This window comes from Geotrypetes seraphini, chromosome 1 (genome assembly GCF_902459505.1).
Source record: "Geotrypetes seraphini chromosome 1, aGeoSer1.1, whole genome shotgun sequence".
Taxonomy (NCBI): domain Eukaryota; kingdom Metazoa; phylum Chordata; class Amphibia; order Gymnophiona; family Dermophiidae; genus Geotrypetes; species Geotrypetes seraphini.
This window is the reverse complement of record NC_047084.1, coordinates 288,947,288-288,974,597: the sequence shown is the minus strand read 5'-3', so window position 1 is coordinate 288,974,597 and position 27,310 is coordinate 288,947,288. Positions and strand designations below refer to the sequence as shown.

Sequence of the window (27,310 nt, the reverse complement as noted above, 5' to 3'; positions counted from 1 at the left end):
CTAATACTGATGCCTTTTATATTCCTATGGGCATCTTTAGTGGTTAGGACGTATACACACGATTGCACATGCTAACACGCTTAGCACCCTTTGATGAATTCCCCCTTTAGCTCCTGTCCAGTTTGCATCCAATTCTGAAGAGGTGCTAATTGGCAATCAGAGCAAGAAGCCCAAAGCCAAAGTTTTCAACGTGACAACTTTCAGTAGCATGAATGATATACTGTATGACACATTTCACAAAGAGAGAGAAAAATAGCAAATACATTTGTATTTATTTAATTAGAAATATTAAAAACTGTTCAATTTTTGATTTAAAAGGCAAAATAATGTAATTTACTTATAAATTGTTGATTAAATCTACAGTAATTCTACATTGTTATGTTGTGAGGACAAAAATTCTAATACTCATTTATGTAGGTGAACCAAGTGTCATAAACCCAGAGTGAATCTGCAGGATTATGGACTCCTCTTACTAAGGTGCACTAGCGTTTTTAGCGCACGCAGGAGATTAGCGCGTGCTAACCCCACAATCTGCGGCTAGAACTAACGCCAGCTCAATGCTGGCATTAGCATCTAGCGCATGCAGCATTGTAGCGCACGCTATTCTGGGCATTAATGCCCTAAAGCAGTTTAGAAAAAGGAGCCCTATGTTTATTGGGAAGAGCCAACAGCTTCTTTTTCCCACTGCTCTCCTTAGTCCAAGCAAAGGAGGACATATTTTTAGAATATGGCTGGCATGGCTGTGAGATTTCAGATGATCCATGAAAACCATAATCATGAAGACAACTTTCTAAGAAACATATGCAGCTCAGACCATAAATTAGCAAATGGATCAAGCAGATTCTTAGGTAAAATCTGATCAAATGAAGAAAGGATGTGGCTGGTTTCCATATACACTGTGCATTCTCATTAAAGTTGGCACTATTTAACTCTATTTCATTAATGGTTGGGAGTTATACAACACAAGTCTCCAATACTTCACCCAACCTCCTCAGTATCTAACATCCCTCTCCAGAAAATTACAAGTTGTTCCACATGCTCTCATATATTTCAAATCTGGCAAAATGTGGCCTTAGGTACACCTCCTCCACCCTTAGTAATGTTCAATAGTGGTAGGGATACCGGTGTTTTTATTCCTCATTGGCCCACATTCTTTTATTGCAGTTATTTAGGTAAACTTTTTTTTTAAACTTTTTAACTTTTTTATCCACCATAATCTTTTTAGAAGTTTTAGAAGTTTCCTTGAGATTATTCTATTTAAACATATTCAAATAAATTGTTTACTTAGCTTAGTATGCTACTGGGTTACATGATTTGACATGTTTCGCAACAATTTGCTTTATCAAGGATCCCTTTGTAAAATATTAAAAAAAGCTTTCAGTGCTTTATATCTTACTAAACAAACTCAACCCAAACTCCTAATACCTTCCACCTTAATACATCCTTCAGTGCTTACCAGAGCCATTATGTCTACCATCTTACTCAGAGTTTTTTGCAAGATGGGGGAGGCTCACTTTAGAGCTCCTTTTATAGTACTTCCTCCCATGACTAAGGCCCCTCCCCCATAGAGGAACTAGATCAATGTGTCCCATTCAACCTCAGAATTTAGGCCGTTTGGAGCCACCGTACCCAATCAGTGAATCCAGCCCTGCTCTTTGAAGTTTAAAACTTGTTCCATATTACCCTCCATCCCCTCTTCCACTGTTTCAATCACACGCCATTTCATATCTTCAACTGTATGTTGCTTACCAATCTAGTGGTGTACCAATGGTGCTTGCTCTTTTTAAGTAACTATACGAGATTTATGTTCGTTCAATCTGGTTTTCACTGCCCTGCTGGTACGTCCTATATATATCAGTGAACAGGGGCAAACAATTGCATATATTACCCCTTTAGTATTATAGTTAGTGTTACTTTTTGCCTTGATGGTGTATCCCTTATTGGGAACTATCCAAATACTGCCCTCTATAGTTTTATTGCATCATTGGCATCGGCCACAGCCGGTGTGCAGATAAGTATCTTCCCCCCTATTATTCCTATTCTTATTAAGATGTAACCTTTTGGCCTATAGTCTTACCCCTGTTGTAAGCTACCATCGGAAATTGTTTCAGAGGGGGTTATAGATCCAGGACATGCCAATACTTCCTCATAATCTGAATAAATTGTCCTGCTATTGGCGAATATGGGATAACACATACTGTACTAGACTATCATGAGCATTCTCCTCCTCCCCTTTCCTTTCCTGTAATAAAAGTTCTCGCTGTGCAAAGCGTGCTCTCAAGTATGCCAATCTAATGGACTTCTTAGAGTAACCTCGTTGTCGAAAACGCTTCTCCAGTGATCTGGCTTGAATTTTGTATTCATCAAGGGTGGAACATAACTTGCGTATTCTTAAAATTTGACTAACTGGCAGGTGGAACTTCAATTTATAGGGGTGAAAACTGTCAAAATGTAAAAAGGTGTTCCTAGTGACAGGTTTTCTATAAAGTGTGGTAAAAAAAAACCCCTTCACCCAAGTGTATAGACAAGTCCAAAAATTCAATACATTCACGGCTGGAAGCCATAGTAAACTGGACTTGTCTATTTCTAGCATTTAGATGTTCAACAATTCCAACACCTCCTGCTGAGTGCCTTGCCACAAAAAGAATACGTCATCCAAAAATCTAGTCCATAATAATACCTTTTTAAAGTATTCCACCGTATAACCATACTGTTCCTCATATTTAGCCATAAAGAGGGTGGCCATTGAAGGCGCCAAAGTGGCCCCCATGGCCACCCCCTGGACTTGTTTGTAGAAGTCCCCTTGATATTGGAAATAATTTTCACAAATGACCAATTCAGCCAACTTCATGAGAAAGTCAGTAGATATACGTTGGGGAATAGGTCTACTATCAAGGGTGGAGAGAATGATTTCCAGGGCCCGGTCCTGTGGTATTTGAGTGTACAAGGATGTGACATCTAATGTTACCATCCATAGTTCGTGGGCTGGAATCACTACCGATTGTAATGTACGCAAAAAATGTGAAGTGTCTTTCAAATAAGATTTAACCTTAGCAGCTTCCTTGTTTAGAAAAACATCAATAAATTTGGATAGGGGTTCCAATACTGATTGTCTAGTATTAACGATGGGCCTCCCAGGCGGGTTGCAGAGGGTTTTGTGTACGGGACAAACCGAATGCTGGGGGTCCTTGGATATCTCTCAATAAGAAACACACATTCATTTTTTGTAATCATTCCCTGTTTGTAGTGATCTTCTACCCATTGTGTAATGTTCTGTTGTAACCTTTCTACGGGGTTACTTCTCAATAGTTCATAGGCCACTCGGTCTTGTAACTGTCTTCTTGCCTCTTGATCATAATCTTTCATATCCATAATAATCGTGCCCCCCCCTTATCTGCTTTAGTTATCATAATATCCCTGTTATGTACTAGATCCAACATGTAATATTGGCTTTATAATCTTTGGAAGTCTCACCCTCCTCAATCGTTTGCACTTCTCTCAACACCAAATCCTTAAAGGTTTGGATAACCGGATTCATTGGTCCGGGGGGACACCATCTAGATGGAACTTTACAAATGGACCCCCTATCTTCTTCCATGTCCAAGGTCTCATCTCGGAGATCCTCAAACTCCCCTCCCTCATGATCCTCCTCGGACCAAACCGTTGGCTGGTAAAAGAAAACTTTTAGTTGCAACTTCCTGATGAATCTGTAAAAAGCAATCTTTAATCTGAAAAAATCAGTAGGCGAGGAAGCTACATGACACATTCATAAAGACGCTCCAATGCAGTCTTCATCCCATTATCACAATGAGTTTTAAAATAACCAGTGCATAAGCTGACACTCACCAATGAATCAGAAACAGCCCTTATCACTCATTGACATTTCTCATGTCATATGAACATAAGAATTGCCCTACTGGGTCAGACCAATGGTCTATCTAGCCCAGTATCCTGTTTCCAACATTGACCAGTCCAGGTTACAAGTACCATGCTGCATAATCTCAAGGATATGCAGTAGCTTTCTTCAGTTCTATTTTAATAATGATTTGTGAACTTTTCCTCCAGGAATTTGTCCAAACTTTTTGTAAACCTAGCTACATTTAACTGTTTTTACATTTCTAGTTAAAGAGTTCCAGAGTTTAACTATAGCTGAATGAAAAAATGTGTTATCCTATTTGTTTTAACTGTGCTGCTGTTAGGGGCATTTAGAAAACTCTAAGATGCCCCCAAAATGGCATAAATTGGCACTTGGACACGCTAATCGCCTGGATGTCCATGTGCCGATTTTTGAAACCGTCTTTCGGGATGTTTTGTGAACAGTACCTGGTATGGGAAATCCTAGTAGAGCATCACACAGGTGCCTTAAATAACTTGGTGAGTGGGCTAGTGAGCCATAGAGAGGAGGACCCAGGCCCATAAGCAACTCCAACCACTACATTTATGATGGAAAGTGTGAGCCCACCAAAACCCTACTATAGGTGCCACCTGCCATATAGGTGCCACCTGCAGTCATAAGGGCTGTTGGGGTGGTAGAGAGGTGGATATAGTAGGTTTTGCAGGAGGTTTTATGGTCAAAAATGGCAAATAAATTTGGATGTCCTAAGGACTGGAGACATCTAAGTAGATGATATTAAAAAAAAAAAAAATTGGATGCCTTGTCATGTTTCCAGTTTCAAAAATGGCCATTTCCTTGCCTCAGACTTGTGGGAAACGTCCAAAGTTGGACTTAGATATCCTATTGAAAATGACACTCCACATAATTTAATGGAGTACCCCCTAGTCTTTGTACTTTTTGAAATAGTACACAAATTAAAAAGATTTATTTTTAAGGATGCATTTGATAATTAGAAAGCCTGACTAGGAGTCTCATTCCAATTCCATTCTATAACTTCCCTGTAGTACATTGCTCTCTCCCTTCCTATTGTTTTTTTCCATAATTATCTTATCTACTATCAACAATTTGTATTTCTTTTCCCTTTCTTTCCTCTTGATTTAAATATGTTTGTAAGGTTAGTCTTTAATTTGTTCTGCAAGGTATAGTTTTTCGTCTGCTTTGTTACCCCCTACAATTTTGTAATTTTAATGATGTGTACTCGCTTAGCATTTTGAATAAGTGATCAATCAAATTTATGATAAAACTTGAATCTTGATGTTTATCTGTTCATATTTACCTATTTACCATTTAGGATTTTATGGGCCTCAAATCATTTCTCCCCTCAGCCTCTCTTCTTCAAGCTGAAGAGCCCTAACCCTGTTAGCCTTTCTCTTATAATCCTATATAAGAATTCTTCTATCTCCTAAATCATTTGGGTCGCTCTTTTCTGTACCTTTCCCAGTTATACTACATCTTTTATTTTTTAGATGCTGTGACCTGAATTGCACACAATACTCACATGATACCCATGGTACCATGGAGCGATACAGAAACATTATAATATTTGTTGATTTATTCTATATTCCTTTCCTAATAGTAACCAACATTCTGTTCGCTTTTTTTGGCTGTTGTCACACACCGTTCACGATGATATCTAAATTCTTTTCCTCAGTGGTGACTCCTAGTGTGGAAATTTATTGAAAATATTCTATTCCTCAAACATACCTTCTGTATCTCCTTAATTTTTATAACATTAGATCAGTGTCTCGCAAACTTTTTCAAACCGGGGCACACTAAATCTAGTGTCCCAGGCTTGAGACATCCGGAAGTGCGCTGGCGTCAGCGTGATATCATGCGCAAAAGCCCTTCAAACGGGCCTTGCACCGAGAGAAGGACCTGCTCTGGAGAGAGAAAAGGTGCTGGCGTCAGGAGATTGCTTACAGGACGTGTCTCTCTTCTCGAGAAGAACGTCATGTAAACAGTCAGCTGGCACCGGCATCTCTCCTCTTTTCCAGTGTACTGCGCCGCAGCACACCTGAAATATCAGGAGGCACACTGGTGTGCCATGGCACAAAGTTTGTGATTCACTGCATAGAGTGACCCCAGCTCACTCTAGTTGCTAAATAAACTGGTTTACCCTCTCTAATAGCCTTGCTCATAAGTGTTAGCAACTTAAAGTGGAATGGAATAATAGCCTAATGGTTAATGCAGTGGCCTGTGACCTAGAGGAACTGGGTTCAAGTCCCGCAACAATTTCTTGCAAATAAGAAGTCATATGTGTATTGTAAACTGCTTTGATCACAACCACTATTCCCCTTTTTTTTTTCTATATTCTCAGCGGTAACTAGTGCTGGTGTTTCTCTTTCCCCTCATGACTGTCCTGAAATCATCCTTGTGCCAAGATTCTGCATCAGGCTGAATGGTGCAATGACCTTACTTGGAACATCAGCAGGGTCTACAAAACCATCCTTAATAAGTACCATATTCAATTTATCATTAAGCTTTTGGTATCTTATTTATTTAATTTTCTTTACCATTCTCCCAAGGGAGCTCAGAACAATTTACTTGAATTTATTCAGGTGTTCAAGCATTTTTCCCTGTCTGTCCCAGCAGGCTCACAATGTGACTAATGGGGCAATGGGGGATTAAGTGACTTGACAAATCCACAAACCCCTAACAACTCGCAATCCTATCCACTGCTCTTTTCCTGGCCTCTTTTACAAAGCCGCACTAGGGGCTGCCGCGCAGCAACAGCCCCGAAGCCCTTTTAAATCTCTATGGGCTTCGGGGCCATTAGCGCAGCCGCTAGCACGGCTTTGTAAAAGAGGCCATATATTTGATTAGTAGGCTTTTGTCATAAAGAGCAGTCCATATTGATTGAAATAGATGTCTGTTTGATGAACTACAGTCGTCTTTTGTTCTTATTATATTTTTTCTTTATCATTTCTGTAAAACACATGTATTTTATTAAATATGAAAGTATTTCATGCTTATTATATGTATTGATTTACATGTAGACTAAGTCAAAAATAGTAGGCGGTGAGGAAAATGCTCTGAAAGAATGCAGGGCTGAGAGGTCAAACTCGATAACAATATAACACTAGAACCAAGACTTCTCAGAGTAAATATCCAAAGAAGAACTAAGAAGAGATTCAGATACAATAAAGTAAATGCATTTATACATACACTCAGATATGTGTAATCCGACCAAAAGCCGTGGCTCCTATAGCCGAACCCACCGTTCCATCACTTTGTATGGCTATAATGCTAATAATATTGGGGTGCTTCTTAAATAATAAAAGTATTTTTCAGTGGCAATGAAAGGAAAAACAATTCCTACTTAACTTAAAGGGGTGTTAGTAGGTCCCGACATGGACCATGTTTCGAGGGTCTTTTTCAAGGAACCCAAAAGAGGTTTTGGTAGTTTCAAATGCCAAAGAAATAGTTGCTAGGTGATGTAGACAAATTTTTTTTTTTTTACATAAGTTGAAGGCATAGAAGTGACTTCTTCAACTTCTCTTCTTTGGATATTTACTCTGAGAAGTCTTGGTTCTAGTGTTATATTGATTTACATGTATTCTTTTATGTATTTTTTAATTTGATATTGTCCCCTGAGGAAGTCGATGCTGTTGCCGAAATTTGGATCCTAGTCGGGACTTTGCTTGTTTTTACATATTTCAGTCGTTTTACTTTGATTAAAAGACTCGTACCCATCAGTTGGCTGTGACGTCTCCAGTGCCTCTTTTTGTTGTTCTTTTTCAACTTGCTCTTGGAGTACACAGTTTGTGTTAGAAGGAGGAACACGCCTCAGACTCAAGTCTGTCACTGATACTTTTGCATGCGATCAGACTATTCAAACGCAGAGATACCTCATTGGCATAAAAAACCTCCTCCTGCCAAACCCTTCCATTAAGAGTATTAGCACAGTTTAATACAAATGTTATATATATTCAGTATTCTTCAATACTCATAAATATATAAACATGCGTCCTTACTTAATGTTCAAAAAATGTTCAAAATTTTCATTTAACTTAAGTTCAAATAGACCATGGTCCCACAGGCAAACCCAAACCGATAATCTTTCAATCCTAATGCTGATGATATTCCATGGGTTAATCCTGATACTTCTTCATGGATCACTATGGTCAATAATCTTCTTTCCTTACTGGAAGTATAAGTGCAAGGGAAACCCGAAAACGACAGTGGCTAGCCAGCATTTTGCTGAAGCTGCGTCAGGGCATAAAGGCTTCAAAAGCATTACAAACTTCTATTAATTCGGCACATTTACTCTGTGCTCACCGGCATCACAAACATGGCGACCTACGGGCCAGACTTCAAACAAACGCAGCGCCTGACATCATTAGAATGTCACAATTAGATTAGACATATATTCTGATGACGTCAAACGCTGTGTTTGTTTGAAGTCTGGCCGGAAAAATCTTTCAGTAACATCTCATTTATCCAGACATATACAACAATCTTGAAGGATAATGGGGCCTCCTTCAAAATATAAGTTGGACACGAGTCAAGAAAATAGAATGTTTTGCATATCTATTATAGACTTTTAAAAAAAATCATTCCAATCCTATAAGTCAAAATTAGACTATTTTAAGTTTACCATAATATAATTTGTATTTCTATCTATAAATAATCCCCTTTCCTCCATGTCTGTTGAAAATTGGGATTTAATTCCCCTTTCTCTTTAAAATATTCCGCTAGCTGATATGCTGTTGGAGGATTTTCAGATGGAACATAAACCTTTTTATCCGTATTCACTAGAGAACTAACCAATTTGAAAAGTCTACTGGTACTAAAGGTTTTTGTTTTTTTTAAATCTATCAAACCAGAAAATGTTTGAGATCTGAAAATAGTATGAAACTGAGTTTGGAGGGTAAGATGTTAGTCTCTCATGTTAAGATTGGGGCAACAGTGCTGGTGCCAAGTTCTGGAATGCGCTGCCTGGTATTCTGCAATTCTGCGATGGGAGACTGAACTTTAAGAAAATGTTGAAAACGCAATTATTTGTCAACGCCTTCCTGTGCTAATGCTATTCTCTGTTCATGCCTTCCTGACCTGTAAATGATTTTGTGTTTCCATCTTGTAGGATGAATTTAAAAGATTTTAATAATGATACCGTTAGTTAATGTCTTTTTGTGCTTGTCTTGCTGAAACATGTTTAGCATTTCTTAAATATGTATGCATGTAATTTTGTAAACCGCATAGTTTTTATGCGGTATATACATTTTTAAATAAATAAATATCTCTAACATCTAATCCAAACAAGATTAGAATAAGAGGGTAATGCGCTGTCTTTGTTTTTTCTCTTGTGTACAGTTTGCCAAGTATGCAGAAATCGTGAACTTTACTTTACCAGATGGCACGGTGAGAAGTGGTCAGGTTCTAGAAGTGGTAGGACGTAAAGCTATCATCCAGGTAAGCACAGCAGAGAAATCTGGGGATACAGCCTTAAGACTGGGCATGACCAGGGCAGGATTAATTCTTTGACGGCCCCTAGGCACACAAGTGCACTAGGCCCCCTAACCCTAACCCTAGCCCTGCCCCGCCAATACCCCACCCCTGCCCTGCTCCCACCCCACCCCTGCCCGCCTCTGCCCCACCCTCATTTAATTACCTGTTTTCTTATTTACTTCTTTATTTCCACCTGTATTTCTTTTTTTTCTTTTATTAAACAATTTTCTTTTATTATACAATTCAAAACAACAGTGCCAGTGTACGGTTTTAGTTCTATGCATGCCCCAAACATCTCTGAACAAATCCCCACTTCCTTCCCACCTATTGCCCAGGACTTTAACTCTGAACCCTTTCCATACGTATACAAAAATCTTCAAATGCATTGTAAAGCAGTAATACTATCTGAAACATAAGTCTGTATTAATAACCAAGTTTGCAACTGCTCTCAACTGCCTCACTCTATGTCGTCCAACTGTAACCCATATGTATGTATAAACCACCAAATCTGTATCTCCTTTGGTACGTTCCACTCCATGTATGGTAATTTGTAACAAAACAACAAGGCAAGTGATCCACCAAAGAATCCAACGTGGAACAAAAGAAGATCGGCAGACAATAAGGAGATTCAAATCAGGTTTATTCAAGGTGCTCCCAGGAACCATGCCTGATGCATTTTGCCAAACAAAGCTGGTCAATGCTAACAGAAAACCATCTCTTTCATACACACAGGACACAGAACCACCCTCATCCAGTATGGAATAAGTAATCCAAAATACCCTCCTCCCCCCCCCTTTTTACAAAAGCACGGAAGAGGTTTTTAGTGCTGGCGGGCTGGATGTTCTGCGCTGTTCTGACGATCATAAGAATTCTATGACCATCGGAGTAGTGCAGAGCATTCAGCATGCTGGCTTGTGCTACAAACCGAAGGAACTGTACAGTTTAGAGGGTGAAGAAACAGTGGTGCATATCTCCCAATGCTGAACAAAATATAAAGACAGCAGATGTAAATTTGTAAAAAGAGAAATAACAAATCACTTTACAAATTAACAAATAAAAATAAAACAAAAAATGGAAAATAAGATAATACCATTTTATTGGACTAATACATTTTTAAATTAGCTTTCAGAGGTCAAAACCTCTTTCCTTAGATCAGTAAAGTATATTGCTGTTACAGTATCCTGTCCTGACCTGAGGAAGAATTTGGTCTCTGAAAGTTAGTCAAAAATGTATTAAAATTAGTCCAATAAAACAATTGCCGAATTTGCATTTCTATTTATAAACATTTATCAATACAGCTACAATACTACTTTATCCTATAGCAAAAATTAAAAAATAGAAATTTTTTTCTACCTTTGTCGTCTTGATTTTCAGCTGAATTATGTGTTTGGGTCTTCCCATTTGCACTAGTGTTCTCCATAGTTTATTGTAATCCACACAGTCAAAAGCTTTGATGTAGTCGATGAAGCAAAGGTATAGGGTGTTTTGGTATTCTTTGCTCTTCTCCAATATTCATCTAATATTGGACTAGGACTCGAGCACAAGTTGATGGCACCTAACAACCTTTGTCTCCCAGTTTCTGCTTTCCTTATCTTATCATTTTCTTCCTTCCATCCACTGTCTGTGTCTGTCTGCCAACCTCCTTCCATCTTTCCATTTCTCCCCCTGTCCCCTTGGTCTGGCATCCATCTTCTTCCCTCTGTTCCCCTCATGGTCTGGCATCTCTCTCCTTCCATCTTTCCTTCCTTCCCCCTCTCTTCTCATTTCATCCACTCAGATCTGATATTTCTGTCTCCTTCCCCCTTTCCCCCATGCTCTGGCATCTCTCTCTTCTCTATTTTCTGCATCTGTCTAAATTAAATTCTCTCTTACTATTCAGTCCTCAGTTTCCCTTTTTTCACTGTGTCTACCCATAGATTTCCACCCCTTTCCTTTACCCCTCCACTATCTCACTAACTCTCTTCTTCTCCCATCCAGTATGTGCCTTTTTTCTTTATTCCCTCCTTCCATCCAGAATCTATTCTTTCTCCACTTCCATTCAGCATTTGCTCTCTCCTCTGAACTGATATCCATCTACCCCTTTCTCTCTCCCTCCCTCTACCTCAGGCCCATCTCCCTCCCTTCCTTTCACCTTTGCGAGTCACCACTCACCTATCTTTCTGCTTTTTTTTTTCAAACGGCAACAAGTAGATCAGAAATACCCCCCCCCTAAGAGCGACAATGCCCCCCATCCCTCCAGCAACAATGGCACTTAATATCAGCATCGGCAACGGCCCTACTGTCTCCCTTCACCTCGTCCTTTTTTCTTCAAAAGCTTTTTGGACTTCACATACACACACACTGTCTCTTAAGCTCCTTGAAGGGTGACACTTGGTGATCCTACATGCCTTCTTTTCCCTTAACTGGGTTGGCCAAGATGGACAGCACTCCTTTAGTATGGCTGAGGGGCTTCGAGGTAAAATTACATTATTCGCCGATGACGCCAAACTATGCAACATAGTAGGCAACCGCACAACAGATGAAAGCACAGTGCCCGACAAAAGCTCAATGGCCGACAGTATAATGCAGGACCTACTCCTGCTGGAGCATAGGTCAAAGACTTGGCAACTAAGTTTCAATGCCAAAAAATGCAAGGTCATGCACCTTGTCGGCAAAAATCCATGCAAGACTTACACCCTAAATGGTGAGATCCTAGCAAGCACTCTAGCAGAATGTGACTTGGGGGTGATCATTAGCGAAGACATGAAGACTGCCAATAAAGTGGAGGAAGCTTCATCCAGGGCTAGACAAATCATGGGCTGTATCCGTAGAAGTTTCATCAGCCGTAAGCCCGAGGTCATAATGCCGTTGTACAGATCCATGGTGAGACCCCATCTGGAATATTGTGTACAATTCTGGAGGCCACATTATTAAAAAGATGTGCGGAGAGTTGAGTCGGTTCAGCGAATGGCCACCAGGATGGTCTCAGGTCTCAAGGATCTCCCATATGAGGAACGACTGGGTAAGCTGCAACTGTACTCACTCGAGGAATGCAGAGAGAGGGGATCGAGACGTTCAAATATGTCACAGGCCATATTGAAGTGGAAAAGGATCTCTTTTTCCTTAAAGGACCCACGGCAACAAGAGGGCATCCGTTGAATATCAGGGGTGGGAAATTTCATGGCGACACCAGAAAACATTTCTTCACCGAAAGGGTGGTTGATCGCCGGAATAATCTTCCACAACAGGTAATTGAGGCCAGCAGCGTGCCAGATTTTAAGAAAAGATGGGTTTGGCATGTGGGATCTCTTCATGGAGGTAGTTAGGGGGTGGACCATTAGTGTGGGCAGACTAGATGGGCCGTGGCCCTTTTCTGCCATCATGTTCTATGTTCTATGTTTCTATGAGGTGCATCATAGGTTCCTGAAGCCTCAATTGCCTGTTCATAGGATGGTAGTCCTGGTGCTTCTGGCTGGTGTCTTGGGAGCTGAGTCAAGGGTACATCTTCTGAAGGCAGCGCACTACTGGTTAAACTCACAGGCACTCTTCCCTGACTCCGCTTTCTGGCTGTATTTTACACAGTAAAGTGCAAAAACAGCTCCCATGATCAGCAGAACTATGGTAGCAGTGAGCCTAGCAACATCGATTGCAGGCATGACTGCTGATTCCCCACCCTTTCCATTATGAGAAGACTTATCCCAGAATTGTTTAGTAATCTGGTCATCCTCGAAGCACTCACGGGCCTCCTTGTAGTTGCACACCTCTTCCATACACTCTCGTTTCAGGTTGTCTGGAGTAAAGATCTGAAAATCCCAGTGATTATAGAGCAGTTTGCGGCCCAGATATCTGTGTGCTGCCCAATCATTTAAGAACACTTCTTCCTCCACTGCAGTGGCTGGATTTTGAGAAGCCAGAGTATACTTCACAATCACCAAGATCCCCTGAATCAGCAGAACCAGTGAACCCATCCCCCACCTCATGGTATGGTGTCCAGGCACAGTGCCCCAAGCTCCTGATTTAGTCTTTTCAAAACTCAGCAGTAAGGCTCTTCTTTCTCAAAGACTGCTCTAATCAGGTAAGCCACCGTCTTGATTCACTATCACTACCTTAGTTCCCCATGTGATTCTGCTGCCTCTCCCAAGTTTGCAAGGTGGGAGAAGCCTTTTCAGTGAGGACAGTTGCCAAAAGGGGGCGAAGACATGAGCAAACGCAATGCTTTGAACTTCTTCAACTTTGGGAAATACAAAGGAAAGGAGGAGAACCGGAGAGGCTCAGGGCTGCAGCGAGCGTGAGCTCCTGCGAACTCCTGGGGAGAGTTCAAACGGCAAGTAACATTGGCTATGGCCCCCCCCCCTTTAGATCGGCTACAGGCCCCCCCTTAAGATCTGCTAAGGCCACCCCTCTTCCGGCATCAACGGCACTTAAAAGATCGGCAACGGGCTCCCCAGCATCAACTATAAGTAAGATCGGCAATGCGGTGCTCAAGCCAAAGCTTCCCCTTTGACACGAACTGCCCGGGTGGAAACAGGAAGCTGCATCAGAGGGAAGCTTTGGCCTGAGCTCCGCATTGCCGATCTTACTTGTAGTTGATGCCAGGGAGCCCGTTACCGATCTTTTAAGTGCCGTTGATGCCGGAGGAGGGGGGCTGTAGCTGATCTTAAATGGGGGGGGGGGGCGTAGCTGATCGTAAGGGGGGGGCCATAGCCGATCTTAACTGCCCGGGGGGTGGGGGGGGGGGGGCTGTAGCCGTTTCACAAAACAAAAAAAGGCGAGGTGAACGGAGACGGTAGGGCAGCTGCTTTCTGTTTGTCCTCCTTCAGCGGGCCCCCCTGAAATTTTGGGCCCTAGGCACGTGCCTCCTGGACTATTCATTAATCCGGCCCTGGGCATGACCCACGTGAAAGAAATAGGCCTTAAATCTGAATTGTTAAAAACAGGAAGATCCAAGAAAAGAAGCAGAGTATGCCTGGTCTTCAAAACCCTTCTTTATTGGTAGCAATTAAAATATGTGCAAACAGTTTATAAAAAGACACATAAATATGGTGGATAATAATTTCAAATCGTGGACTCGACATGGCTCGTGTTTCAGCTATAGTGCCTGCATCAAGAGACCCAAGGAATAAAAACAGACTGCTAATTAAAATCCAAATTCCACTGAAAGATAAAAACGATCATAAACGAAATCCAAATGCAGAATGACAGCTGCAAGCTCACATGGAGTGACACTTTAGCATCATATTTATGTGACTTTTTTTTTAGACTATTTGCATTTCTTTTAATTGCTACCAATAAAGAAGGGTTTTGAAGACCAGGCACACTCTGCTCCTTTTCTTGGATCTTACTGCTGCGTGTGCAGAGGGGACTGTCTCCTTCAAGGTTGTTGTTAAAAACAGGCACATTTATGTTCTCCTTTTCTTACTTATATTGCCAATTGTGCTAAAGAGAGATCAAAGATCCATTAAGTCTAAGCTTTAAGTAATTTCTTAACAGCTCTTAACCTTTGTGATTCAGAGGCTGATGTAACCAGTTTTGCTGCACAGTGAAATTACAATTCCTTTTTCACTTCCAATGTGCCTGTCTGTTAAGTCTCAGTACACGTTCTTTTTTCAAGATCCTAATTACATGTTCATGCCAAATGATCCCGGCTCCTTCAAATTGGCAGCAAAATGCTCCAAAATCTCACCAGTCTTTCAATACAGGGTCCCTTTCCCCAAAGGCAGTGAAACACTTTTTCATTTGGGGGGCCCGAGGCTCTGCCCCACCTCAGCAGTATCCTGTGGCATGACCTCTCTCTTTCCAGCTCCCGACTCCCCCACCTACCTTCCCTAGTCATTGTAATTTTAAATCTTCCAGCCGCTGCCACGCAGTGTGAATGAGCAAGCCTGTCCCAGAAGTCTTCATTCTATAGCGATACTGCTTGGTGGCTGCTGGAAGATTTAAAATTACAGTGACCGGGAGGAGGTGGGTGGGGAAGTAGAACCATAACTGATTCTCACAGGCTTCCCCCATTCTGACACCTATGATGATGAAATCTATTTCCCCTAGTATTAAGAGAGAGATCCAATTTTTGTTTGTGGGTCAAAAACGTCACCTGTGAGATTAGTGCTTGAAACTTTGATATCCTGCTATTTGAAATGAAAGCCATGCGTTCTCTTGGCAACCTTGTGAGTTCCCATGGGCTTACAAGGTTGCTGCAAGAACATACGGCAGCCATTTCAGATAGCTTAGGAAGATCGCTCCTACTCCAATTCACCACTTCAGGGGTTTAAAGGTAGGTCTTTTAAAAGTCTGGGGGGTGGGAGGTGGGATGTGTCAGAGTTGACCGGGACAGGAGGCAGCAGGGATCCCTCCTGTCCTTGCCCACTGCTGGGCTATCAGGGCTTATGGCAGGCCTGGGAGAGGCCTGCAACAGGTCCGGGAGGGGGTCAGGTGGGCACTGACCCAAATATAAACCAAGACCCCCATTTTTGGACCATTATTGGTCCCAAAAACTCAGTTTATATTCGAGTATATACGGTACAAAAGCTGGAGAACACTGAATGAAGTTCCATGGAAATACCTTTAAAACAAATAGGAGGAAATATTTCTTCACTCAAAGAATATTTATGCTCTGAAACTTGTTGCTAGAGGATGTGGCAACAGCAGTTAGCATATCCGGGTTTAAAAAAGGTTTGGACAAGTCCCTGGAGGAAAAGTCCATAGTCTACCATTGGACAAACATGGGAGAAGCTACTGCTTGTGCTGGGATTGGTAGCATAGAATGTTGCAACTATTTGGGTTTCTGCCAAGTACTTGTGACCTGGATTGGCTACTGTGGAAACAGGTTACTGGGCTAGATAGACCATTGGTCTGACCCAGTTTGGCTATTCTTATGTTCTTATATACTTTTTGTTTTATTTCCTTTAAATTTGTTATGTACAGTATAATTAGGCAAAGTGCTATAGTATTTGCTGGCAAAAATTGTTCCCTTTTTTGATAAATTCAAATAAGTGAAACGTTAAAAAATTAACCACTAGGTGCCCAGTTATAGTGCACGTCTACGTGCACTTTTGTGCCTAACTGCTGGTTTGTTTCCATTTTGGCTCTGAACTTGGTTCAGAACAAATGCAAGGAAGTTTTTTTTCACCCAAAGGGTCGTGGACACTTGGAATGCGCTACCAGAGGAAGTGATAAGGCAGAGTACGGTACAAGGGTTCAAACAGGGATTGGACGGATTCCTGAGGGATAGGGGGATCGTGGGATACTGAGAGAGGTTCTGGGATGTAACACAGGTATAGAAAGCTAACCAGGAAATAAGTATAGAAATCCAACCAGGTCGTGGATGTGCAAGACCGGAGGGTTAGGACTTCGATGGGAAGATAGGACTCAATGGGAAACCAAGGTGGCAAGGGGGCCCCTTCTGGTGACTCAGACAGGCCGTGACCTGTTCGGGCCGCCGCGGGAGCGGACTGCTGGGCGGGATGGACCTATGGTCTGACCCGGCGGAGGCACTGCTTATGTTCTTATGTTCTTATGTTCTTAACTACATTATCTGCCATTTCATGCCTACTTATGGTACATTATGTAGAATTACCCCCTTGATGTATGTGTTTTTATTGATCTATTGCTTTATGTTTTTCTACACTTCCTCTTTCATCTATATTTTGACATGCTTTTGTCTTAGAAAAAGATTCTAGAAAATGCTATTAAAAAAAAATTGTCTCCTATACAGTCTTCTAAGGCTGACCTTCTCATGCCAATTTGCCTTTAATCCTCGCTAATTGCTACTAATTTGGTTCTTCTCCTGGGTCTCTGCAGGTGTTTGAAGGAACATCTGGGATCGATGCCAAGAAAACAACCTGTGAGTTTACTGGGGACATTCTCCGAACACCTGTTTCCGAGGACATGCTGGGTACGTTTAACACACTGAAAGCTTGTGAGAATGGCATGTTTAAAATAGCAACAAGGTCTAACTGGTCACATGTACATTTAATTAGATTTCACTCTAGTTGTGAGTTATTTTTCTTAAATGAGATGTATTTGACTTGCTGGCCTAGAGATGTGTGGAATTTGTTCGAGAGAACACTATCTGCCATCTGCTAGCCTATTTTTCTCAGGAAATAAATAACCAACTGGCATTACATTATAGTAGACACAGCAGTGTAAATCTATTTGTAATACAGCAGTATGACCAAAGTTATTCCTCAAAGGCTGTTCTCAGGATTGCTACAATGAATGCTCTCCAACCTTTTCTACATAGGTTTTCTTGACAGAACTAGGTCCATTTGCACAGCTTTGGTAATGCAGAAACAATGACTTAATTAGGGCCCTGAAGGAGTTGTGCACCTTAGAAAAACAACCTACCATTTTAATCATACTTTATCAACTTGCTCCCAAAATCTCAGCAGCAACACTGTGAAAATAATACAGTGCCAAACTGAACCCTTTTTTTAAAAAATGTGCTCATTAATAAACCGTAACAACTCAAAATGTGTTGGTCTATGCCTTGGTGGAAAAGATCTGCATTGGCAGAACCATTTAAAAAAAAAAAAAAAGGGGGGAGGAAGAGTTAGATCTGCAGTGTGGGGAGGGAAGAAGAGATAACGAGGAGCTGAATCCACCTAGGGAAGGAGGTAGAAGATGCACTGGTTTCATAAGTAAGATGATGTACCTGGAGGGGTAGAGAGGGAAGGGAAAAGAGAAAGAGAGAAAAATGCAGGCCCATGAGGGATAGAAGGAACAGAGGGGGAGAGATGCTGGACATACAAAGGAAGATGCTGAACAGGTTAGATATGAAAGAGACAGAGATATACTGTAGCCGCATTATGTGGGATATGGAGGTAGGATAGGAAAGATTACATTACATTACATTAGAGATTTCTATTCCACCATTACCTTGCGGTTCAAGGCGGATTACAAAAGAATTATAGATGGTGGGTTACAATGGAAGATTATTTGTCATTTCTAGAGAGGTAAAGAGAAGTCCAGTAGTTTTAGTGTGGTGGGAAGATGGTAGACCTTGTTGGGCAGAGGAAATGGAGAGAAACTATGTTGGGCAATGAACTCCTTCCAGTCTCATATCGCATCCAATTAAATACAATATTCTCTCTCTCCAAATATCAAGTGGATGTCCTTCTTTCTTGTTCAGTCTCTTGGTTCACTACTCTCCGCAAAGAGCCCTTCATTCATCTCAACAAAAGTTACTTCTTGTCCCATCATTTTGATCATTATTTCTTGATTTTTATAGAAACTCTTCATTTTCTATAATGGCTCCCACTCTTTGAAATTCCTTACCATACTATCTTTGCACTGAAAGCTAATTTCCGACATTCAAAACGCAACTAAAGGCCTATTACTTCTCACTGGCACTTTGCTCATAATCTGCTACATTGTAGCTTATTCTCAACACTTAGGGCTTCTTTTCCAAAGGTGCGCTATGGTTTTATCGCACGCACTGGATTAGCATACGCTATAGCATTCTAGCCAAAAATATACCACCTGCTCAAAAGGACTGGGACCAATACAATAAAAAATATATATGACTAGACAACAAAGGTAGAATATATTTTTGTTAATTTCATTCTTATTTTTTATAGTAATTAAAATATGTTTGTTTTTGAAATGTATATTTGATAGAGATGGGATTGGGCAAGGCTAAGGCACAAGGCGGAAATTTGGGAGCGAACCCTCAAGACTCACTATTATCTTGTGTGGTTTTCCGATTCAGGCAGCATTGGGACCCTCTCTGACCAGGAGGTCAAGGGCAGTTGTCCTAATTGCACCCCTCTAACACCATCCCTGACATCTACTGACTTTATATATATAATTCTAGCTCTGTTTTGCACCCATTGTTGGGAGAGTTCCAGGGGGATCTGGGGATGCAGAATTTCTTGTAATACTGTATGAAGGAAGCAAATCTGTGCTGGGGAATGGTGGCTCAGTGGAGGCTGAAGAGTGCAAGCTCTTGTACTTCCCATATCCCTCAAAGTAGCCTTCAGGAGCTGAATTCTGTAGTGCTGCCCTAGCTACAGGTATTTGTTGGGGGCAGAGCATGGGATGGAGCGTGGGAGTGGCAGTTCTCGTGTGTTTCAAAAAGTTAGAAACCTTAGGCAATCCAGTTCCTTAGAAGCAGCAGGAGGCAGTATTTCCCTTACAGCCTACCATCTTCCCCACTCATCTCTCCCCTTCCACTGCTGCAGTCCTCTTCAAGTCATCTTTGTGGATAGTATTTTTTATGTTGATATACTCCCTTACTTTTAGCATTATTGGTATGCGCTGTTGTTTTTGAGCATGCCCTAGTGGTATATGCTGATACAAGTTTAGGATAGAGAAACCTGGTCACTCAGACCAGGACAATATGTTATTCAGAGTCGACAGTATAAGTAGATAGACTGGTTGTAATAGTGTCACCAAAATTTTCACTGTACCTGCACAGTAAGAGCAGGGTAATTCTGATTCTACTCCAGAGCTCAGGAGGAAGGGAAAAATGAGTTTATTAAGTAATTCCATCTGGGCACCCAGGACCCCCAGCTCAGTTCTCCAAGTCCTGGATTTAAATCAACTAGGTTACTAGGAGATACCTTGTAAATAGCTCGCCTATCATCTGCCTCTGTTGTGATTTGTTGCACATGTATATTGTCCATTTTAACTGTAACAAGAAGAGGAGTAAAGACAGTGGTTCAGAGAACCCATCTGGAGTGGTCTGCTTTATTGTGTAACAGAGGGCAAGGGAGATGTCCTTTCCACCAAATTCAAAGGAGGACCATATTTTCAAATAAAGACTGAATTTGGTGGAAAGGACGTCTCCCTTGCCTTCTGTTGCACTGTTTGGTATCCCAAGGCGAGGTGTTTTTCTTTTGCCTTTCTGCTTTATTGTGTGCAAGGATTATGGAGAATGAGTGATGTTGCCTTCCAGCCTTCTAGAGCAATCCAGTCCCAGGCCCTGGTCCTACAATAATACATTTATAATGTGCTGGAGAAAAGCTGCTGCACAGGCAAACTAACAAGTAGCTTTAAACCATCCTGGTTGCATAGCAATAAAATCAATATCCTTATTTTCCATCTTTCAGTATAAAGTTATCTTTATTCAGATATCCTGCAGCTAAATATCAACCGCAAAATATAAATGGAATTATATCTCTTTGTTTTATACCTACAGTACTTTCTATACTTGAGTGGTTTCACAACTTACTATACATTTTATTCTGATTTTAGGTCGGGTGTTTAATGGTTCGGGAAAACCCATTGACAAAGGCCCTGCAGTTATGGCAGAAGATTATCTGGATATTAATGGTAAACATTTAAATAAAATCAGTACAATTCATTTGTAGATTAAAATTGCTAGATATCTGAGGAAGCAACTTTGCCATTTTCAACACTTGTGTTCTGAAATATTTGATAGATATCAACTTTACTCATGTAGAGGCTCTTTTACAAAGTAGTGGTAAAAAATGACCTTAGCATGCTCTTACATGGGTCTTTCCTGCATGCTAAGGCCGCTTTTTGCCATGGTCACACATTATTGGGGGGTGGGTGCGGGAGGGGGGTATCTTTTGTTTTGGTATTATTCCTGATGTTAATGATGGATGGGGGAGGTAATTTTTATCTTTTGTATAGATACTGATTGATTATAAGTGCTTGGTTGATTATCATTATTTGTATATAAATTGTATTGCACTTTTTGTTGACATTAAAAACTAAATAAATTTTTTTTAAAAAAAGAATAGCATACTATTTCAAAATGGAACTTAAGGATATGTAAAAAAAATCAACCTATATAAACACAAATATATGTTATGTTAATCAGGTTTTTTATTCCGCCTTTACCTATTCAGTTCAAGGTCAGGTTAATTACATTACAAGAGGTTGGGTCAGTTACCCAGGAAGTTACAATGGACAGTTTGACACGGACATTCAATAGAGTTGCTTGTACAGGTAGATAAGTACAACCATTAATACAGTTATGTCACAGTTACAAATTCATAGTTCCAAGTACAAGTAGGTCATTGCTGTTTTTTTGTTTTGTCCCAGAAGTAGCATTAGGCAGTTTAGAAATGGGCTTTTACAATTACCATTTCAGTTACTTCAGGGTTGGCTCACTGTCTTGGTACAGAAATGCTTTGACCTAAGGGCCATCGCGGGAACGGACTGCTGGGTACAATGGACCACTAGTCTGACCCAGCAGTGGCAATTCTTATGTTCTTATGTTTTAGAAGTTTTCTGAACCTGAGATAGTGGTTACAAGATCATAGTGTAAGTGGGAGTTAGTTCCAGCATTTTGCTAGTTGATATTGGATGGATAAGGTGATTTGCCTGGTAGACTTTATATTATTGCATGCTGGGATTTTAAGTGGAAAATATTTCTGGTGGAATATCTGTTGGAAGAACCCTGACGTAGGACAGTCAACTTTGTTAGATAGTTGGGGGTATTCCCTCTTAGGATTTTAAAGGCAGTGATACCTAACTTAAACTTGATCCTTGCAGTTATTGGCAGCCAATGTTGTTTCAAATAGTAGGGTTGCAGGTGTTCCAATTTCCATATTCCATATATGAGTCTTATTGCTGCATTTTGAACTAGTTGTAGACACAATATCAACGTTGTAGAGCAAAGAGCTAGCATTACAATGCAGTAGTTCATTCGAGATGGGATTAGGGATTGCACTAAAATTTGGAAAGCCTCAGTTTCAAAGTATTTTCTGATGGATCTTAGCTTTCTCATTATAAGGAAAAATTGTTTTGTTATTGATTGTACATGGTTCTTCATGGATTGATGGCTATCAATTTCTACTCCTAAGATTCGAGATTGCAGTTCCAATGGAAAGTCTGAGTTGTCTATTGTGATCCTCAGATCATAGTGTGAGTCAGTTGAGGGTCCTAAACAAAGAAATATGATTTTTTTTTTTTAGTTCGAGGCAGTGGGTCGAGGTCCAGTTTTCTATCATGCGTGCACATTTTTTGACAGTGGTGAAGGTATTGACTAGTGCATCCGTTACAGGTAGCATGGTTGTTATGTTGTCCGCATAGGTGAAATGTTTTATTTTTGAAATCTAGGTCAGCTCCCAAGGATTACATTAGGAGGTTGAACATTGATGGTGAAAGTGGGAATCCTTGGGGGACTCAACTGGGAGGGTGACAGCTATTAGAAAGTTCACAATCTTTACGTCCTGCATAGTGCTGCATGGTTAGGAAACCTTGGAACCAGGAGAGAACTGGGCTGCTAAATCCAAAGTAGTCGAAGATCTCGAACATTTGATCAAAGTCTACTAGGTCGAAAGCACTGTATAGGTCAAATTGAATTATGATTGCACTGTGACCCTTACATAGTAATTCTTTGCCATACATTACTAGTGCCACAACCACTCAGTGCTGTGATTTTTCCTGAATCACGATTGTGAATGTTAAAGGATATTGCAGTGCTGTAAGTAGTATTCGAGTTGTTCTTTGACATATTCTTCCATCATTTTGATGAATAGGGGGTTGGAAGCGACTGGTTGATAATTGGTCACATCAGAGGGGCTTAAGTTTGGGTTCTTGAGGATGGACATTAAGGTAATTTGTCCTCCTGATTTGGAGAAAGGCCATTTTTTTAGGTTATAGTTTAGTCTTTGAGTTAGTGCTGCCCGATTCAGGAAAAAAAATTTCGATTCGATTCAGCCTATTGAATTGGTTTTTCGATTCGATTCGATTTTCCTGCCCAATTGGGTGTTTTTTTTCAAACATCCTGGTGGGTTTATTTTATAGCCTCTTCACCCCTTTTGCCTTCTCCTAACTACACTGGCGCTGTGGTGTAAACAAAATAAACAAACAAAAAAGACTTTTCTTCTCTCTGTTAAATCCTAGCTCACGTTTGCGGTCTAACACCAGCTCTGGCAGGATACACATTTCAAATCTGACATATTGTAATCACAAAACAGAAAATAAAATTAGTTTTTCTACCTTTTGTTGTCTGGTCATTATTCAAATTTTGTTGGTCCCAGGCTTTGGTTGTCTTTGGATTACTTGCTTGCCAGGGTCTCCTATCTTTTTTCTCCGTGCTAACCATCCATCTGACATCTCTATCTTCCCCTTCCATTTCCCTTCCCTCCCCAGGAGGTCTGGCATCTTTCCATTTTTTCATCTCCCTCCACAGATCCACCTATTCTTAACTACCCTTTCATCCAGCATCTCTCCCTCTTTCCTCACCACCCCAGGGTCCACCATCTCTCCCTTTCTTTTCCTAACTACCCTCCTATCCAGTATCTCTATCCCCCCCCACACCATCCCTTGTGTCCAACTTCTCTCCCTTTCTGTTCCTTCCCTCCCTAAATCCCATTTTCCACAATCTCTCTCCCTCTCCTCTATTTTCAGACCCATTTCTTCCCCCCCAAAGTCCAGCATATGAACGTCTTTGAACCCCCCTTCCCTCCCTCCCTCCGTGTACTTCTACACCAGGGCTCCCCTCTCCTGAAGGTCTGACCCCCCTGAAGGCCTGCACCCCACCCCAGAAAGCCTGCATCCCACCCCTAAAGGCCTGTGCCACCATCCCTGAAGGCCTGTTTCCCCCTTGAAGGCTTGTCCCCCCCCACCTTAAAGGCCTGTCTCCCCTCTTAAAGGTCTGCATCCCACCCCTGAAGGCCTGCCTGACCCCCCTGAAGGCCTGTCCCCCCTGATGGCCTGTCCTCCCTTGAAGGCTTGTCCCCCCCTTTGAAGGTCTGTCCTCCCCTTAAAGGTCTGCATTCCACCCCTGAAGGCCTGCCTGCCTGTCCACCCTGAAGGCCTGTCCCATCCACCACCCCGAAGGACTGCTCACTCCCCCCTGGCATCCGGCTTCCACCCCCCTGGCCTCCATGCAGTGTTTACCTTCGAGGAACAGCCTGAAAACAAGATCGCAGTGCTAGCGATCTTTGTACTGCTTCACAGCTGTTTCCTCTGCTGAGGTCCTGCCCCTCTTCTGATGTGAGAGGTAGGATCGCGGCGGAGGAAACAGCTCCGAAGTAGTACAAAGATCGCTAGCACCGCAATCTTGTTTGCAGGCTATTCCTCAAAGGTAAACACTGCGGGGAGGCCAGGGAAGGAAGCGTGAGGTCAGGGGGTGGAAGCTGGACACCGGGGGGGGGAGGGGGAGCCGATAGCAGCATTTCCTGACTGACCCTCCCCCCTCACCCTCTAAAACAGGTGCAGCAGCGGCCAGCCAGCAAGAGCAGCGCTGCCGCTCCTGCTTTAGGGGGCATGGGGGAGGGTCAGCTGAATCAGGAAGCCAATTTTTTGTTTTGTTTTGAATTAAGAACATAAGAACATAAGCAGTGCCTCCGCCGGGTCAGACCATAGGTCCATCCTGCCCAGCAGTCCGCTCCCGCGGCGGCCCAAACAGGTCACGACCTGTCTGAATCACCAGAAGGGGCCCCCTTGCCACCTTGGTTTCCCATTTAAGTCCTATCTTCCCATCGAAGTCCTAACCCTCCGGTCTTGCACATGCATGACCTGGTTGGGTTTCTATACTTTTTACCTGGATACCTCTCTCAGTATCTTCCAATCCTTCTATTTATCCCCACTATCAAAGACTTCTACAATACACGTAGAGTAAATTTCGCAGTAACTGCCCCTACCCTCTGGAATTCCCTGCCACAGCAACTCCGCGATGAATCACGACTCGATAAATTTAAAACAGATTTAAAAACGTTTTTATTTCGCGATGCCTTCTTATTCACTTAGAGCTATCTTCCCTAATTACTAAAAATAATCGCTTTCTTTAAAGCGCCCCTTCCATTATGTTTTATCCTTACCCTACTATCTCCAATCTCTTCTCAAATATGTAACTTCACCCTCCCTTCCCTTTTATCCTCACCATCTAGTTCGTCTTGTGATGTTATATGTATATACACAATGCCTCTTTTTTTTAGTTTTGTATAATTTCTCTTTCTTTTAAACATATTGTTAACCAGCCAGATATTAACTTGATGGTTGGTATATCAAAATTAATAAAACTTGAAACTTGAAACTTGAATCCTCCGGAAACACACCTGTTTTCAGCAAATTTGCAACCTATCTCTGAAAACAGGTGTGTTTCCGGAGGATTGGAAGATAGCCAACGTTACGCCCATCTTTAAAAAGGGATCAAGAGGGGACCCGGGAAACTACAGACCGGTGAGTCTGACCTCGGTTCCGGGGAAAATGGCGGAAGCACTGATAAAAGAAAACATCGATGAACATTTTGAAAGAAACGAACTTCTGAAAACCAGCCAACATGGTTTCTGCAGGGGAAGATCGTGCCTGACTAACTTACTGCACTTCTTCGAAGGAATTAACAAACAAATGGACAGAGGAGACCCCATAGACATCATATACCTAGATTTCCAGAAAGCCTTTGACAAGGTGCCTCATGAACGTCTACTCCGGAAACTGAAGAACCATGGGGTGGACGGAGACGTGCATAGATGGATCAGAAACTGGTTAGAAGGTAGGAAACAGAGGGTAGGGGTGAAGGGCCACTACTCAGACTGGAGAAAGGTCACGAGTGGTGTTCCGCAGGGCTCGGTGCTCGGGCCACTGCTTTTTAACATATTCATAAATGATCTAGAAACAGGGACAAAGTGTGAGATAATAAAATTTGCGGACGACACCAAACTATTTAGTAGAGCTTGGACAAAGGAGGACTGCGAAGAATTGCAAAGAGACTTGGACAAACTAGGGGAATGGGCAGAGAGATGGCAGATGAAATTCAATGTTGGGAAGTGTAAAGTATTGCATGTGGGAAGCAAAACTCGAGGTATAATTATGCGATGGGAGGGATGGTTTTGAATGAGAGTACCCAAGAAAGGGACTTGGGGGTGATGGTGGACATGACAATGAAGCAGACAGCACAGTGCGCAGCTACCGCTAAGAGAGCGAATAGAATGCTAGGTATAATCAAGAAAGGTATTACAACCAGAACGAAAGAAGTTATCCTGCCGCTGTATCGGGCAATGGTGCATCCACATCTTGAGTACTGCGTCCAGTATTGGTCACCGTACCTTAAGAAGGATATGGCATTGCTCGAGAGAGTTCAGAGGAGAGCGACACGACTGATTAAGGGGATGGAAAGCCTTTCATACGCTGAGAGATTGGAAAAACTGGGACTCTTTTCCCTAGAAAAGAGAAGATTAAGAGGGGATATGATAGACTTACAAGATCATGAAGGGCATAGAGAGAGTAGAGAGGGACAGATTCTTCAAACTTTCAGAAAATAAAAAAACAAGAGGGCATTCGGAAAAGTTGAAAGGAGACAAATTCAAAACTAATGCTAGGAAGTTCTTCTTTACACAACGTGTGGTGGACACCTGGAATACAATTCCAGAGGAAGTTATAGGGCAGAGTACAGTACTGGGATTTAAGAAAGGTTTGGACAAATTCCTGCTGGAAAAGGGGATAGAGGGGTATAGAGAGAAATTTATTGCACAGGTCCTGGACCTGTTGGGCCACCGCGTGAGCGGACTGCTGGGCACAATGGACCTCGGGTCTGACCCAGCGGAGGCATTTCTTATGTTATGTTCTTATGTTATGTTCAGTATCCCACGATCCCTTTATCCCTCAGGAATCCGTCCAATCCCTGTTTGAATCCCTGTACCATACTCTGCCTGATCACTTCCTCAGGTAGCGCATTCCAAGTGTCCACGACCCTTTGGGTGAAAAAAAAAAACAACTTCCTTACATTTGTTTTGAACCTATCTCCCTTCAGTTTCTCTGAATGCCCCCTCGTACCTGTTGTCCCCTTCAGTCTGAAGAATCTGTCCCTATCCACCCTCTCTATGCCCCTCATGATCTTGAAGGTCTCTATCATATCTCCCCTGAGCCTCCTTTTTTCCAGAGAGAAGAGCCCCAGCCTATCCAACCTCTCAGCGTATGGGCAGTGTTCCAGCCCCCTTACCAGTTTTGTTGCTCTCCTTTGGACTCTCTCAAGTACCGCCATGTCCTTCTTGAGGTACGGCGACCAATACTGAACGCAGTATTCCAGATGTGGACGCACCATCGCTCGATACAATTGATTCGAATCGA

General features: G+C 41.9%; 1 protein-coding gene across 1 annotated transcript in view; it reads left to right on the top strand.

Moving 5' to 3' along the window:
* Nucleotides 1-27,310, top strand: part of ATP6V1B1 (ATPase H+ transporting V1 subunit B1) — a 188,185-nt gene that overhangs the window by 115,731 nt on the left and 45,144 nt on the right. Inside the window, exons 3-5 of the mRNA XM_033933903.1 lie at nt 9,209-9,307; nt 17,120-17,213; nt 20,516-20,593. Coding sequence (XP_033789794.1) covers nt 9,209-9,307; nt 17,120-17,213; nt 20,516-20,593 — 271 coding nt within the window. The remainder of the gene's footprint in view (nt 1-9,208; nt 9,308-17,119; nt 17,214-20,515; nt 20,594-27,310) is intronic.